Source organism: Diplodia seriata (genome assembly GCF_021436955.1).
Source record: "Diplodia seriata strain FDS-637 chromosome Unknown scaffold_7, whole genome shotgun sequence".
In the NCBI taxonomy this organism is placed as follows: domain Eukaryota; kingdom Fungi; phylum Ascomycota; class Dothideomycetes; order Botryosphaeriales; family Botryosphaeriaceae; genus Diplodia; species Diplodia seriata.
This window is the reverse complement of record NW_027117314.1, coordinates 1,925,732-1,941,903: the sequence shown is the minus strand read 5'-3', so window position 1 is coordinate 1,941,903 and position 16,172 is coordinate 1,925,732. Positions and strand designations below refer to the sequence as shown.

Here is a 16,172-nt window from a genome sequence, read left to right as displayed (position 1 = left end):
ACCAGTCTAAAACTGAAGGTTGCAGAAAAGGCTGGGCGTCGATCAACTCGCTTGCCAAAACGACTGAGGACGTGGGCGGTGGTACAAAGGCGACGGCGCGCTAACGCTCGGGCAAGGGGGTCGGTGTAAGCTGACGCCGCAACTGCAGGAGTGATAGAAGTAGGAAATAGCAATTTGGAGCCAGAGGAGCCGGCAAGAGCAGGAGACGGGCGCAACAGCACCCAAGCTATATCCACCGAGCACAACATAGATAACGGACATAAGAGGTTAAGTGCGGGGTAGGTGTGAGAGTACCCGAGGACGACGACGGCGGCGTGTCAGACCTGGGTTGCAGGCACGTGCAGCAGGGTGCATGACGGGAGTGCATTCCATGAGGACTGGTCGCTCAAAACGTGGCGATCGGCACGGCGGATGCTCGAGCAGGCTGACGGTGCAGCGCGCAACACCACGTCATTCTTGCAAGCGCCGCCGTCCCGCTGCATGCTGGGGGCCGGCTGAGTTGGAGTGCGATGATTGCTGGCTCGCTGACGCTGTATCGTGAGATGCGGAGAAAAGGGAGTTGGCCTGGTGCCGTTCCTTCCTTTCGCTTGTCTGCGCCTCGAGGCCGCCTTCTTGGCGGCTGCGCGCCCCGCGTGCGAACTTGGAAGGCCGCAAGGCTGAACAACAGGACCCTTCCGGGCCGCGAGGGCGTCGTGCGGGCCGGTTGCGATAGATCTGAGCGGGCCACAGGGCAGCTAGACGTTGGGCTGCGCCTCGGCGACCGTGGTGGCTGTCACGCCCTCAGCCTCAGCAGCGCCCAGCCGCCGCGCTTCGGGCTCGCTCGAATCGTCGCGCCTTCTCATTGGCCGACGCAGCGCGACGAGCGAACAGCCGCAGCAGCAGACCGTCGGGCTCCCCAGGCGTCGTCTTGTCAGACACCTGTCCACCAGGACCCTCAAGTCCCCAAAACCGCCTGTCTGCCTGCGCTGCGCAGCCGCCCTCGAGCCCGCCGACCCGCGCCCCTGCTGCCTGCCCGCCCCCGCCGTCGCCCACGCCCAAGCGACCCAAGCGCCGCCCCAAGACGAGCTCGTCCGCACCAGGTAGCTCGGGAAGCTCTTCCGCCGTGCGGCCCCTGTTGCGACACCGCCCATTGTCTGCGCACATCGCCGCTTCCGACAGACGCGCGACCACGCCCATGTGGACGCCGCAGCCCTGCGAAGCCCTCCCGCCTCCGCGCTGATCGCCCACGCGCCGCCGCCCTGGTGCATGACCTCACCGGAGACCCTGCCCGCGCCCCAGAGCAGACCCTTCCCCGCCGCCCGCCGACACCATGTCCTACTACCAGAACGGCTCGTACTATCGCCCCGGCTCGTCGCAGCAGCAGCCCTACGGCAACAACAGCCCGTACCAGCCCCGACGGCCCAGCTTCGAGAGCGGCGACGAGGCTGCCTTTGTCACAAACGGTGGTCAGGATGGATACAGCTACGGCCAGAATGTGGACCGGCGGCCCAGCTACGCTGTGCGCCACCACGATGAGCTCTTCATGCAGGACTCGTCCAACCCGCCGCTGGACATGCCCACCACACCGCTTGCCTCGGACTTTGGCTCGCAATACCATTCCGTGACCTCGCCCACCCAGCAGGCCTACGACCCCCGCCAGTTTCCTGCCCCGGTCCAAATCCCGAACCCGCAATCTTACGGCGGTGTCAACCGGACACATTTCGACGCTGCTGCCCCGCATCAGCCGTACAATCCCGCCGCCTACACGGAGAACAACCTCAACCGCAGTGGTACCACGGCCGGCCGAGGATATGGCTATGGCTACGATGCTTATCCGACCTCGCCCACAGCCCAATTTCCATCACCCCAGCTTCCTTACCAATCGCAATACTCTCCCAGCCGTCAATACAGCCAGCGCCCTTCTGTACAGTCCCCAACGTATTCCGCTTCCTCCGGCTCCGCTCCGCTGCCTCCTCGACCCTTGGCATACTCGCCTTCCACCGCGCCCCCTCCTCTGCCTGTCCCTCCTCATAGCAGTGGCTCTCCACCGGCCGACTGGCAGGAACAAATTGCGAGACGACCGTCCATGGCCTCGGTCTACAGTGACTCGAGATACAACAATCCGTTACCTTCGCCCCCAGTGAACCAGGATGAACGCCGGCAATCCCCATCATACTACTCGAATCCACTCCCTCCCCTTCCTCAGCACTCACCGCAAAGGACAAATACGTCTGGGCGCCATCCTCAGTCTCGGCCGCTGCCCGGTCCTCCGCAAAGCGAGGGCGCTTTTGGACGATCAGATAGTAATGGTAGTCCATACGGTGGCCAAATGACGTCTGATGATCTTTATGACGAAATTGAAAATGCAGTGCTGAACGCTGGAAGCTCTCCGAGGATCGATGTGGACCAACCGGATTACCCCACGCCAAACGGACAGAACGAGCCGTTCTTCTATGCATCGCTTTCTGGCGGTGGAGTTGCGGCAACAAATGGCCATTTGTCGCCAGATCACCCGTCGCATGCTGCCTACAGTTACAGCGACGAGAGTGATGCGGAAGCCGCTGCGGGCTTGGCGGCTCTGCAGATGGCCGAGGAGGAGGAACGCAGGGGTAGCAGTGGTGCTACGCTTTTCAGCGGCTACAGCACCATGCAGCCCCCATCATCCGCAGCACCGGAACCACCTGCTCATGAGTCGACAGCAACGGACGCCGTTTACAGCGATGATGACATGGCAGGCATCGACTTGGGCGCTTACGCCGGAAATTTCGAGCCGCACTTTACCTACGGTGGAAACCCAGCTGAACTTGCCAGTGGCCACATTGATCGTTCTGGAAGCCAAAGCCAAACTTTATCGTCGTCTGGCTCGCAACGCAAATCCGGAGATGGGAGCGACGCAGACGCATACGATCCCATTCATCCCTTCCCTCCGTTTTCCAGCAATGCAAGGGTTGACACATTCGGCACTGGCGGGTTTGCCGAGCCGGGTGCCCACAGACGTCGCCTGAGCTACGACGAAGGCGATGAATCTAGTCTGATGCTGTCTGAAACATCGACAGCTGCTGAGCCGCCTGAAATGTTTTACCACCCGGGCATGTCGCACTCGCGACCACTCCCGCCACCACCCGCGGGCGAACCCAACTTTACTCAACGACAAAGCCCGTACGGTCATCAACAAGGTCGCGGGTCTTATCCTGCGGGTCCCGATCAAATGGTTACTCCAAGCGGTGCGATCGTGCCGAGATCGACTTCTCTCGTCAGTCACAGCCACACGCCTCAAGCCGTCCCACCCATCAGGTCGAAAACGGACGCCGAAGAACGACGCCTTCGCAGCTCGGGAATACGTACCTCAGCTCTGTACGAGAAGGATTCTAGCAGCGAAAATTTGACCCCGCCTACGGCTAGCACAATGACTCTGGATCTCCCGGCACTCCCCACTGGCAAACGCTTCAACCCACAAAAATTAACGCCCAAGGATTACGCGAAGTGCACAGAGCCTTGGGCACTTAGCTCAATCGTCGCATGGTTGCGAATGATGGCGGAGGGAGAATCCGACTTGAAAGAGCATCTCATCACAGAAGGATTGGTGAATCTGTTCACTCATAAGGTTCCAACAATGAATGTAGCAGATGCTGAAACTTTGAGCACCCAAGTTGTGCAAGAGATGTACAAGATTGGAACGCTCGAGCACGTGGAGGAGTGGCTGAAGTTTACACCGGCAACAACTACCGGTGTCCTCTTTCAACTTTCCAAAGCTGGTTGCTATGCGCCAACGCTTCACGAGCACAACACTCCAGGGCGCTGCTACTCCTACCACTGTCAAAGGACGTTGAAGAAGATTGATCTTCATGCTCAGCCATCTCTAAAGAGGGGCGAGGATTGGCTATCGTTCTACAAAATCAAGAAGGAGGACATTCCCGAAAATGTTGGCAAAAAGGAAGTCGAGAGGCAAAACATCCTTCATGAAATTGTTCAAACCGAGGACAATTTCATGGACAGCCTCAATGTTCTCCGTGAACTCTACCGTGATGGTCTTATGCAAATGCAGCCCCCGGTAATTCCCCCGAAGAAGTTGAAGGGATTCCTCCGGGATGTATTCGGTAAGGTCGATGCCGTTAAGCAGTCAAACGAGGAGCATCTCCTCCCGCAGATGAAGTACCGTCAACAAGAGCAAGGACCCTGGGTTGCAGGCTTCAGCGACATCTTCCGCGAATGGATCAGGAAGGCCAGAGGGGCGTACATCGACTATGCGGCTGCTTTCCCGTATGCAACATTCCTTGTTCGACAAGAAGCAGAGCGGAACATTCTGTTCCGTAGCTTCTTGGACCAAGTTCAGGCTCACCGGTCGTCGAGAAAGCTTGCCTGGGACAACTATCTCAAGACTCCGATCACAAGATTACAACACTACGGCCTTTTGCTCAGCACTGTGCTAAAGCGTTCCATTGTGGACAATGAGGAGAAGAGGAACCTGCAGATCGCGATTGAGGAGATCAAGGCTGTCACCCTGGAATGCGATGCGCGTGTAGCGGAGATGTCCCGCAAAGTTGATCTTACCGACCTTCAGTCCAAGCTCATCCTCCGTCCAGGAATGCAGAGGGTCGAGCTAAACCTCAACCACCTAGGCCGAGAACTCATTTTCAAGGGCGACCTTCAGCGCATGGGCGGTACAAGATACACATGGCTTGAGACCCACGCATTACTTTTTGACCACTACCTTGTCTTGGCAAAGACAGTCCACCATCGAGACGTGGAGGGCGGCGCGAAGCAAGAGAGATATGATGTCTCTCGACTGGTAGGTCGTCACGTCTTTTTCGTCTTCCTATACTGACAACTGTCTGCAGCCGATCCCTATGGATCTCTTAGTTCTCGAGAGTACGAACGACGACCCGGTAGTCAAGTCTTCCGTCAAGGGTGTGGCAACCGTAACATCAACTGCTAGACCAGACTCTCGACTTCGCGCTGGATCAAGTGCAAGCCCCGCTCCAGGAACGATCTCTCATGTCAATACGGGATCTTCCACGGGATCTAACAATGGGCCGGCTAACAAAGGCATGATAACGACAACTGTTTTGGAAAGTCCCAAGGATGAGAAGATCATGTACCCATTCCGCGTCAAGCACCTTGGTAAGGAGATGTATACGCTTTTCGCACCCTCATCACAGAACCGCCAGGACTGGTGTGAAAAGATCTTAGAAGCGAAGACGAAGCACGCTGCGGCTCTGTTTGCGCAGAACGCAGAGCCGTTCCGGTTGCGTGTCATGGCCGACTCGGCATTTGCCTACGAGGGTGGAGCCGTTGGCTCCCAGAGCATCACCATCAAGGGCACTCCTCTTGACCGTGCCATCGACGATGTCGAGAAAATCTTCGCCAACACAGGCCGGCCTAGCCCTATCTGCAGAGCTCGCGTCAACTGCGCGACAGCTTTCATGCAACCATATGGCAAGCCTATGGTGGCCGTCGGAACAGATTATGGCGTGTACGTCTCGGAGACGGCAAACCCTCGCGGCTGGTCAAGGGTACGATTGGAATTAGTGCATACTTTCAAGGAATTTGCTAATGTAGAACAGGCCATCACGATCCCGAGAGTCTCGCAAATCGCCGTACTCGAGGAATTCAGCATCATGCTATTGATCTCCGACAAGTCTCTCATCGCCTACCACCTCGACCTTGTCTGCCCTGTTGGAGGCACTGCAGGTAACAGCAACAGCGACTCATCCCGCCGGGCTCCACAGAAATTATCGGGTTCGCGTGATGTTGGCTTCTTTGCAACAGGCAAGATGAAGGATCGCACCCTTGTCTTTTACAAAAAGCGTGAAGGTCTCTCTTCCACCTTCAAGGTCCTCGAGCCTGTCTTCCAGAAGAGTACTGAAAAGAAGAGCCGCTGGCTCCGCACCGGCCGCACCGAATTCTTCCGCGACTTCGACGAGTTCTACATCCCAACCGAGTGCTACGGCCTCAACCTGTTCCACTCCTCCCTCGCCGTCTCGACATCCAAGGGCTTCGAAGTGCTCACGCTCGACAAGAAGCAGTCGTGGTCGGTCCCGGACCTGAAGGCCAGCCACGTCGCGACCATCGCGTCGCGGCTGCAGGGGCTGGATCCGCTCGGCATGTTCCGGCTCAGCGACCAAGAGTTCCTGCTCTGCTACGAGGAGTGCGCCGTGTACGTCAACAAGCACGGCGACGTGTCGCGGTCGGTCATCATGGAGTTCGTGGGCAAGGCCAAGGCGGCGGCGCTGTACGGGCCGTACGTGCTGCTCTTTGACCCGGACTTCGTCGAGGTGCGCAACGCGCAGAACGGGCGCCTGCGCCAGGTCATTCCCGGCCGCGACGTCAAGTGCCTCGACGACGGCCTCGGCCTCGGCGGCCACTGGGTCCAGCCCGGCGCCAACAACGGGCAGGCGGCGCCCCAGCACGTGCAGAACGGCGGCTCCAGCACGTACGGCGGCACCGGTGGGCCGGTCCACAGCCGTACGGTCAAGCTGGCAATGCAGCATCCGAGGCACGAGAAGTGCCAGATTGTGGTCGAGTTGCTGTTGAACGAGGGACAGAGGGACTAGATCACTCCAGAACGAGACAAAAGGGAATGAGTATCCGAAAAAGCGACGAAAGGACAAGGAAAGGGAGCCTAAGAGCACGAAAGAACGGATTTAATTGACGAGGAAAAGAACGAGTCGAAGCGGAGGGTAGAAATGGTGGCATTTTGTTGTTGTTGTTCGTGATGCTTTATCTGGTGCTTCTTCTGGGCGACACGTTCTTGCTTTTTTTTCTCTTCTTCTTCTTTCTTCGCCCCTCCTTTGGAGATGCTTTGCGCGCCGGAAATTTTTTCCACCCCCCCTGAATTTGTGATACCTACCATACCTTCTGAGTTGTTGGTACGCTTTTTGGTATTGACCTCACCATTTTCAATGCTCTGAGCCGAGCTATCTCTTGTATGTCCTTTTAATGGTCTGTTCGATAATGTGTTTTTATCCGATTTTTGGGGCGCTGAGAGAATGGAGACGTCGTGACCGGTCGTCGTGGTCCCGAGATTTCCGTGATGAAATGAGATTCGTTTCCGCTTGATCGTTCGGACGGATTTGCGAGTGAAGCGGCTGTGGCGCTTGGTTGACGTCAGTGCTTACTCGTTATGTATATTGAGACGGGAAGAAGTCATTGTAGCAGAGGTATGCAGTTATAGACACTCAACACCATCATGCTGGAGCAGCGAGAGAGACATCCGTGAAAGGCAAGCAAGCAGGTAGGTGTGCCACCACCGCTTTTTGTCATTTGCATTAAGAATGTTCTACCAAATAGGAAAGAAAAAAGGGGGGGTATATAAAGCCAAGCCAAGCCACACATACGCACACTGATCGCCCCCTCCGTGTGAACATGTTTTAATGTGGGGGGAGAAAAAAAAAAAGAGACTCGACCCTTCACCAGCTTGCGCTTTCTTCTCCCTTGATCGTTTGTCGACGTATCGCTCATCATTCATTCTCTGGATATCTTTGCGTAGCGCGGCCGGCCGTAGCCGTTTCGCCGCTTAATTCTCATCCCCCCGCCCGGCCCGACCACGGGAAAGGTTTCCGCCTTGTCCAGTTCCCCCCAGTAGTCCCGATCCCAGTTGCCCCTCCCCTTCTGCCGCACCCCATTCCGTTCAGCTGATGCTCAGGATACCCTCTTTTCTCTCGCATCCGTGGCCAGTAGTTTTTGCCATTTGATCATCCCCACAACCCTGGCTGTAATCGTCCTCGGCTCGTGAAATAGAGATACTACCGAGCGGAGCCAGGCTTATTTCACCCAACGCATCATTAGCAAGGATGAACGAGAGCACAGGCCCCTGGTAGAAGAAAGCCCGGATTACATGTCAATGCCGATAAGTGTCGGCAGTTTGTTGGTCTTTTCGACGTGTTCAAGAGCGTGGGCTGCTCGTCTTCTTCATCAAGCCGGCAAAGAAGTTTGCCAGGCGCTCGTTTTCGGTTTTGCCATCGTCGACGGGGCTGGTGACGCCGCTGTTGCTCTCCTCGTCACGGTGTGCCTCACGGTCCTGCAAAAGGGGATTCGTCAGCGTGCCTGGTTCCGGATGAGCCGAGTAAACGTTGGCTGAACGTACCTTCAAGCGCTTCAACATATCATCGGCATCGACCTGAATACCGCCCATGTTGAACTGAACCGGCCCAATGTGCTCTTCCACAACGCCACTTCCCGCGTTGTTGGTGCCGGAAACGGACGAATCTCCTGTGCCGTGGGTGATGAACGCGCCAGCCTTGTTTTTCTCCTTGTTGGCTGCGTTCTTGACCTTCTCGTCTTCAGCTCGCAACTTGTCGAGAACCTCAAGCTGGCTGCCCAGGAACACCTGGTTATCCTGACTCTCGGTCTCAATGCCGTTTGCGCCGTTGATCGTGTTGACCGGTAGACCTTGGGCAAGGAGAGAGTCCCGAGTCGGGTCGCGAATAGTCTCTTCGTAGATGGAAACAGCCGGCGACTCCTCTTCCGGCTCATGGCTGATGCCGTTCTGAATAACTTCCTCGCCATTCGCCTCGCCGTTCAGAGACGGTTGTCGTGGTTGCGGTGCCTGAATGTCAACAGCCCAAGCCTGGCTGACGCCTTCGGCATCGAAACCATCGCGCAAGACACGAATCTTCCCCCAGGAATCCCAGTTCGGCGGCACGAGAACGCGGTCGCGGTCGATGACGTTGTGCTTAAGCGAGTTCTTCTGGAGCATGGACTTTATGCTGAGGCTCGAGTGCACGAGCGTCTGTAGCGAGCCGGGCGCCGCGGGCATCGTGTAGATGAGAGATGCGCCGTGCTTGAGCAGGATGGTGCGCATGTACTGCAGCACAAAGTCGAATTCCTCCTCCTTCCACCCGCGCTCCCTCTCTAGTGCCTCGATCTTATCAGCGTTCTGGCACACGACGCAGAGTGGTATACCGAGCGGCTCGTCCCATTCACCGGGGCCGACGGGGATCGACACGTCTCCATCAGCCCCGGTGCCCGGAGTGCCGTCAAGGTTGTTCTTGCGCCCCCGCTCTTGCCACGACACAATGTTCTCCTCCATGACGTCTTTGCAGTCGTCGTCCAACGAAACCATAAGGGAGCGCAGGACGCGGATCCACTCGCGCAGTTGTCGAACCCACAGCCACGGTTGTGACCAATCCAATAAGATGACTATCAGCATGTTCGGCAGCGTGCGCGGGGTGAGCAGCGGCTTGAGGAGCGGGGTGAAGGAAGGCGAAGGATCGGTGAGCAGGTAAAGGGACAGGCGGGCAAGGATATCTAATGCAATCAGCATCTGGTCGGCGGAATCTCCAAGGGCATTGGCGCACCGTCTTGGTCGGCGTCGAGGACGTCTTGGTACGTGTAGCCGAGCGCGAACTGGTTCGCAATGGGGGGTCTGCGGCCGCGGTCCGGCGGCCTCCTCCGGCCGTTCTCGTCCATCGTAAGGGATTCTAGGAATTCTTTCTGCGTGTCGGGCGTGCCTCCTGCAGACGCCAAAAATTTCCTGTTAGAATTTATGCATTAAAGCAGCAGTTGGGCTCGACCGACCAAGGACCAGCAAGCTCTTCTCCGGTAACCGCTTGCCGCTGGACACGCCATCCAGCATGGATGACCAGATGTTCTTGTTCTCATCTTGGCTGCGAGGACGGCCAGGCGAGCTGCTGCGGTTGCTGTAGGACGATATGCGGTGTGATGCGGCCATGGTGGACGTTGAGAGCGCGTTGTGCTTGGGCGATAGGGGCAGCGACGTGCTCAATGGGGGTTCGGCTTCGGCGTAGACAAGGCGCAGGGTCTACGTGGACATGGCGGTGGCACGATGCAGCGAGTCGTAGGCGGTGTGTGCGAGAGGGCGGAGTGGTGTTTGGTTCATCTCCTGTCGCGCTGGCGGCGTTTCTGGGGAGGACGCGCTGTTCAAACACATGCCTGAGGCCAAAGCTTGGCGCCTTCAGGGCCCACGCCCGCCGCCGCCGATCCTGCTGCCCGGTCTGAGCTCCTGCAGCGCCTGCATGAGACGACAAGCTGCGCGTTCTCGGCGCAGCGCACTCTGATAGCGATCAGCACGGGGAGGCGCGCCTTTGACGTTATTGCTGGACTTTGGCGTTGGGCGCATTCCAGCAGCTTCTGCCTGCCCGTGCCGCCAACTGAGGCCCCCGCGCTCCCGCAACAAAGCTAGGCGCATCCGTCATAGGTACTTTACTCCGCCGCCCGTTCTCCTACGACCTAATCTCGCAACCGCCTCACCACTCCGCCACACCAACCAGCGCTCGATCGAAAACACCACGACCGTCCTCGCACATGAGCCACAACTCGAACTACGATACCATGGCCGCGAACGCAAAATACCAGCCTGCTCCGCAGCGCGACTCGTTCGATGAAGAGGAGGCGACGGGTTTTAGCCACGCGCCGCCTGCCTACGAGGCTGAAGCTGCTACCAACGCTGCTCTGCTTTCCGGCGTCGCGCGCGGCGAGTATGACAATGTGCCGGATGATTTCAAGGTACGAGCAGCTCCGATATTATTGTGTGTTCGAAGCCTTGCTAACGCGCCGTAGTTCGGTGGCGTGGTTGCCGAGGCTACCCTGGACATCCGCATGCAGTTCATCCGCAAGGTCTACGCTATCCTGTAAGTCGTCGCCTCATACGCAGAGAAAAGAGACCGGGGTCTCTGGGCATTTTCCCGGGCGCCAATACGATACGAGCATGGGAAGAGACGTGCCGATGGACGCTGGGCTCTACCGCGGAATGGTGGAAACGGAGGGAGGATATGGCTGCTAACAGCATCCCACAGGACCGTCCAGCTTCTTGCGACCGCTGTTATGAGTTCCATCTCGTTCTTCAGCGAGGGCTACACGACGTGGCTCCATGAACACCAGTGGATGATGTGGATCTCTCTCTTCGGCGCCATCGGCTTCATGCTCCTCACTTTCTGGAAGCGCAAGTCGTACCCAACCAACTTGCTATTTCTGACCGGCTTTACCCTTTTCGAGGCATACTCCATTTCCGTCATCACCTCCTACTATAAGGCTTCCATCGTTCTTGAAGCTCTCGTTTTTACCCTAGCCATCTTCGTTGCCCTCACTGCCTTTGCTTGCCAGAGCAAGTACGACTTCACGTCTTGGATGCCCTACCTGTTCGGCGCCGTCTGGGTCTTGATCATCTTCGGTTTCATGGCGGCTTTCTTCCCTTACAACAGCAAGGTCGAGCTGGGCTATGGCATCGTTGCCGCCCTGATCTTCAGTGGCTACATCTTGGTCGATACCCAGCTGATCATGCGTCACTATCACGTTGAAGAGGAGATCGCCGCCGCCATGTCTCTCTACCTTGACATCATTAACCTTTTCCTGGCCATCCTCCGCATCCTGAACAGCCAGAACAACAACTGAGCGGGTACCGTGGTTCATTTTGCGGAGAAACAACAGGGCTGATCACGCTACCGTGCGCCCCTTTCTGCATTCTTTGTTCGTCTGAAACGTGGCGCTTTCGTTTAGGCTCTCTGCACAAATCAAATTGACGTTATAAGTTGCTTTTCTTAAGTTTCCAATCAAATCCTCAGATTGCATTTGTAAAAATGTCTTGCTCTGGCGTGCATTACGCTTCTCCAGTGACTATTACCTGTACTGCATCTTCTGGCCGCCCCGCTTCTCGAGCTTCTGCTGTCTCTTGCTGCCAGTCGAGATACCCTCGTCCATTCCAGCACCTGACAAACCAGCCATACTCTGTTTTGCACCAATGAAGGTTGTGTAGGTGAGATAGACGGAATACAATGGCACGACGAGCTAAGTGGCATGAGCATCTTCTGAGCCGCAGAACGGTTCTCGGTTGGTTGACTTACCCAAATCCACCAGGCGCCATCGCCAACAGCAGCCACCATGACAAGACAGCCCTGAGTCCAATATAGTACATCCCACATCCACTCCGTTAGGCCCTGAGCCTCCAAGTCTTCTCCAGCGCGGCGGAGCTGGCCGGTTTCCTTGTCGTAGGTCGGGCGTGCAATGCGCTCAAACCAAAATTGGATCACCCATGATGGCAACGAGCACAGGATGTAGACGGTGATGGAGCGTCCGGACCACGTTTTCGAAAAGAGGAACTTCGACAGGAGGAAGAAGCAATGGATGCCGAGGGTAATCAGGAGCGCACGGTTGAGCTGCTCCTTGTTGCGCGCGGCGAGCTGTTTTTGCGATTTCTGGAGGCGGTTAGTTCTGACTAGGTGACGTGGAAGTTTGTAGAAGTGAGCGGAATGGCCGGTCTCCAGAGTGCAATTGATACCATTGGTAGAACTGCGATTGTCTGAGACCGGAGGCGATATCGAGCCGTGTGCCGGAGAAGATGATGATCTCATAACGCGCGAAGGGACTTTTGCAAAGGTGCAGCATACCTGAGCCATTGTGTGTCGCGATGGTGTGCTTTTCGAGAGGCAAGGGTGTGGGCGAATACTGGGCGCAAAGGCGGGGAGATGCGTAGGCGCTCCAAGTGGGTGGGCTGCCGCTTCCTGCGAAAACACACGTCGAGAGCGTGAGAATCGATCAAACGCGGCGGAGACGGGACTTTTGGCTGGAGTGACGTTCTGGCGGGCAGTCTCTGGGGGAACCCTAAGCGCGGCCACGCGCTTGCCCGATGCGCTTAGAGATCGACGGGAGCCTGCCCGCGAACCGCCCGGGCCTGCACAACAACAGAGAGCGTCCCGACGAGACTAGCCATCGCAATCGCGCATCCTCGCTTCACGCCACGCTGCTCACCTGTCGCGCGACCCGCCACCCTCGAACCTTGCCGGCCTCCATGGTCGCACGCTGACCGGCGCCGTTCCCGACCGTTGCGCCGTGTGCATCTCTGCCGAGCCTGCATCGCTCTGCTTTGTCGTGTCCGACAGCCTGTATACACAAACACCCCGGCTCTGGTCTTGCGACAACTCAGGCCTGCATTCATGGCGTAAACACGCCGCAAGCTCCCGGCCCTTCTCGCATCCGTTCTCGGGGCTCCTCTTTGCCCTTCTCCATCTTCAAACCCTTTTCCGCGCCAAACCTGCATCGCCGTCGACCACGTCGACGCTCATCCACCCGCCGCCATGTCACCCACACCGAATCCCTACGTCGCGACCCAGCTACGGCAGCTTATTTACTATCATCTCGACAATGACTTCGTGCAGAACGCACTATTCCTCGCCGGCCGTCTGCATGGGCAAGAACCGCGCAGCCCCGACGCGGCCCACTTGCTTGCTCTCTGCCACCTCCGCCTTGGTCGCTTGAAGGCCGCCTACGACTACAGCCGCGAGAAAGGTTTCCGAGGGCAGCACTTGGGCTGCGCTTATATATTTGCGCAAGCTTGTTTGGGCTTGGGGCGCTTCCCTGAAGGCATAACGGCACTGGATCGCGCAAGAGGGTTTTGGGGCGGCCGGAACCACTGGAGTGAGTACACTTCACATGAGGGTGCTGCCAGAAGAAGCCACATATTAACCAGATTTGCACCATCAGATAAACATTCCGAGACGGCGAGGCGCAACGTGCCGGACGCTGCAGCTGTGAATTGCCTTCTGGGAAAGCTGTGGCGAGCTCACGGAGACGTCAATAAAGCCATTGCGTGCTACGCCGAAGCTCTCAAGCTCAACCCTTTCATGTGGGATGCGTTTCTCGACCTTTGCGAGACTGGCATGTGATGTGGTTCCCTTTCAGGCTTATAGCTGCTAACCCGCGGCAGGTGCTGTCGTCCGCCCCTCCAACGTCTTCAAAATGACCCCGGAAATGTCAGCATTACTATCGGCGTCAAGCGCTTTGCCTGATTCCCCACCCGCAAACGCTCCAAATGCAACCTCCAATGGAATTTTCACCCCTACTCAGGATCTCTTCAATCCAGGCCGGCCAGAGAACGGCCAACGGAATGCGGGTGGACTGTTTGCAAAGTTCAGCGCCATTGCGGCGAATGGAAATGGCCAGCAAGTACTTGACGCGGAAACACCGGTTGGTAATGGAGGAGCCTACGACGAAGACGTCATGATGGGCGAAGCTGGCGGAGTGCCAATGAATCGAGCGCCAAGCGCGGAGCCGCCACACGCACCAGCAAGGAGACCTCGGCAGGTGCCATCCATGACGGACTCTGGAATAGATGTTCCTCGAATGAAGTCGATAACCACGCGCAGTCGTGTAAGGTCTGGAACGGATTCCAGCGACCATGCGGAGCCAGTGAAGTCGTCCACGGCAGGTGCTCAAAAACGAACGGTTTCTGGTAATATGGCCCACGCCAGCACGTCAGCTAGTAACCCTACGTCTCAGCCCAGGAGAAGCCATCGACTAATGCAGTCCGTACAAGACCACATACGGCCCTCGGGAGGCAGGTCCTTGGCTTCAGGGAAAAGTACGGAGACTCAGGAAAGGGAAAAGCGAGAGTTGAGAAGAGCTCGGCTACCAACTGCAGCAAAGAGCAGCAGGGCTGCTACCTCCGCTGTAGGAAGAGTGATTAGCGGCAACAGGAAGCCTATCGAACCGACCGAGCGAGACCTGAAGGAAACCCGGTCCCAAAGCGCTTTGGGTGGAAACATCACGTCGGCTGCGCCTCCGAAACAGCAGCAGTCGACTGCAGCTATCGAAGTTGCGAAGGAGCGAGAAGCTTTGCAATCACTGTTAGAATTGTTCTGCAAGTTGGGAAGCGCTTACTATCTCCTCAGCCGGTACTCTTCCCAATCCGCGTGGGAAGAGTTCAATTGCCTTCCTAATGCACAGCGGGAGACGCCGTGGGTGCTTGCTCAAATGGGACGCGCACAGTATGAGCAGGCAAAGTACAGTGAAGCTGCTGAGCTATTTGAGAAAGTCAAGAGAATTGCACCTTCGCGGATGGAAGACATGGAGGTTTACTCGACTGTTCTATGGCACCTCAAGGGAGAAACGGATCTTGCCTATCTTGCGCACGAGCTCATCGAAACAGATCGACTCTCTCCACAGGCATGGTGTGCGATCGGGAATTCGTTTTCTCTTCAGCGTGACCACGACCAAGCGGTCAAGTGCTTCCGGCGTGCCACCCAGCTTGATCCCAAGTTCGCGTACGCTTTCACTCTGCAAGGCCACGAGCATGTTGCGAACGAAGAATTCGACAAAGCGCTATTGGCCTACCGAAGCGCCATCGCGGCAGACAGCCGGCATTACAACGGCTGGTACGGACTTGGCCGGGTGTATGAAAAGATGGGCAAATACGAGGTTGCTGAAAAGCACTACAAGAACGCCCACCATATCAACCCGAGAAACCCCGTTCTACTGGTGTGTATTGGCGTTGTCCTGGAGCGAATGCGGAAGCCGCAAGCAGCGTTGCTACAATACAACGAGGCATGCCGACTCGATCCTCGGAGTGCTCTGGCGCGGTTCAAGAAGGCGAGAGTATTGATGAACTTGAGGAAGACCAGAATGGCACTTGAGGAGTTGGAGATCCTGAAGGACTTGGCGCCTGATGAAGCCAACGTCCACTTCATGCTCGGCAAGCTGTACAAGATGATGAGAGATAAGACGAGCGCGATCAGGCATTTTACCATCGCGCTCAACTTGGATCCGAAGGTATGTCGGATTGTCCCTGCACTCATGCTCGCGAGGTTGCTAATTCTGTCCCAGGCTGCGCAGTATATCAAAGAAGCGATGGAGTCGCTGGAAGACGATGAAGACGATGAGTACGACGACGAGGACGGGGCCTGAAGGGTTCCCTCATTGCTATCACTCCAATGTTGCCCTCCCCGGAAGGTGTGGGGATGCCTACTTCACCGCCCTTGCACCTCTGCATCACCCCATCGCATTTGGCATCTTGCATGGCGTCCCCCAACAAAAGCGGGCCGAGTGGCGGTACCACAAGGCTTTTGGCTGTGCAACTATCTCCTTACCCTAGCAGTAGTCGCTTCATTCATTTGGCGCATGACGATTGGATGAAAGGCGATGAATACCACACCTCAAAATTTTGATTTTGGCGAAGCGAGCATGACGGCGTTGATTTGGGCTTTTCCTCGGACCTCTCCTTTCCACGTCCGCGCATTGGGTTGGCGTATAATGGTGGGTTGTCATAATGGTATGGAAAGCGAGCTTCTCTCGTTACTGTATAGTACCCCTCTCAGGGATTGGTTGGAGCGACAGGGAGGCATTATGTAGTCTTCGTAGCACGCCCGGCCGGCCGAGTAGCTGCGACGGGTGTGGAGTCTGGAATGGGAGTCTGGAACGGGAGCCTGTTGACTGGCTGCGCTCTGATATGGAGGCATCATTCC

At 57.0% G+C, this 16,172-nt stretch overlaps 5 protein-coding genes across 5 annotated transcripts; 3 read left to right on the top strand and 2 right to left on the bottom strand.

Annotated features, from left to right (window-relative positions):
* Positions 1-1,309: 1,309 nt before the first annotated feature.
* TUS1 (Rho guanine nucleotide exchange factor) lies at positions 1,310-6,533 on the top strand (the record flags this gene model as incomplete). Its single annotated transcript, XM_066778743.1, has 4 exons — positions 1,310-1,769; positions 2,349-4,768; positions 4,818-4,898; positions 5,061-6,533. The coding sequence occupies 4 exons, from the start codon at positions 1,310-1,312 to the stop codon at positions 6,531-6,533; spliced, it is 4,434 nt and encodes a 1,477-aa protein (XP_066631180.1).
* A 1,331-nt stretch (positions 6,534-7,864) lies between these two features.
* Positions 7,865-9,652, bottom strand: SLS55_007322 (uncharacterized protein; the record flags this gene model as incomplete). Its single annotated transcript, XM_066778742.1, has 3 exons — positions 7,865-9,228; positions 9,279-9,434; positions 9,499-9,652. The coding sequence occupies 3 exons, from the start codon at positions 9,650-9,652 to the stop codon at positions 7,865-7,867; spliced, it is 1,674 nt and encodes a 557-aa protein (XP_066631179.1).
* Positions 9,653-10,245: 593 nt separating this feature from the next.
* On the top strand, positions 10,246-11,331 carry SLS55_007321 (uncharacterized protein; the record flags this gene model as incomplete). Its single annotated transcript, XM_066778741.1, has 3 exons — positions 10,246-10,446; positions 10,501-10,571; positions 10,737-11,331. The coding sequence occupies 3 exons, from the start codon at positions 10,246-10,248 to the stop codon at positions 11,329-11,331; spliced, it is 867 nt and encodes a 288-aa protein (XP_066631178.1).
* A 225-nt stretch (positions 11,332-11,556) lies between these two features.
* SLS55_007320 (uncharacterized protein) lies at positions 11,557-12,332 on the bottom strand (the record flags this gene model as incomplete). The annotated part of the gene is made up of 3 exons (XM_066778740.1): positions 11,557-11,724; positions 11,781-12,131; positions 12,324-12,332. The coding sequence occupies 3 exons, from the start codon at positions 12,330-12,332 to the stop codon at positions 11,557-11,559; spliced, it is 528 nt and encodes a 175-aa protein (XP_066631177.1).
* Positions 12,333-13,671: 1,339 nt separating this feature from the next.
* Positions 13,672-15,615, top strand: CDC27 (anaphase-promoting complex subunit cdc27; the record flags this gene model as incomplete). Its single annotated transcript, XM_066778739.1, has 1 exon — positions 13,672-15,615. The coding sequence occupies one exon, from the start codon at positions 13,672-13,674 to the stop codon at positions 15,613-15,615; it is 1,944 nt and encodes a 647-aa protein (XP_066631176.1).
* Between the last annotated feature and the right edge of the window lie 557 nt (positions 15,616-16,172).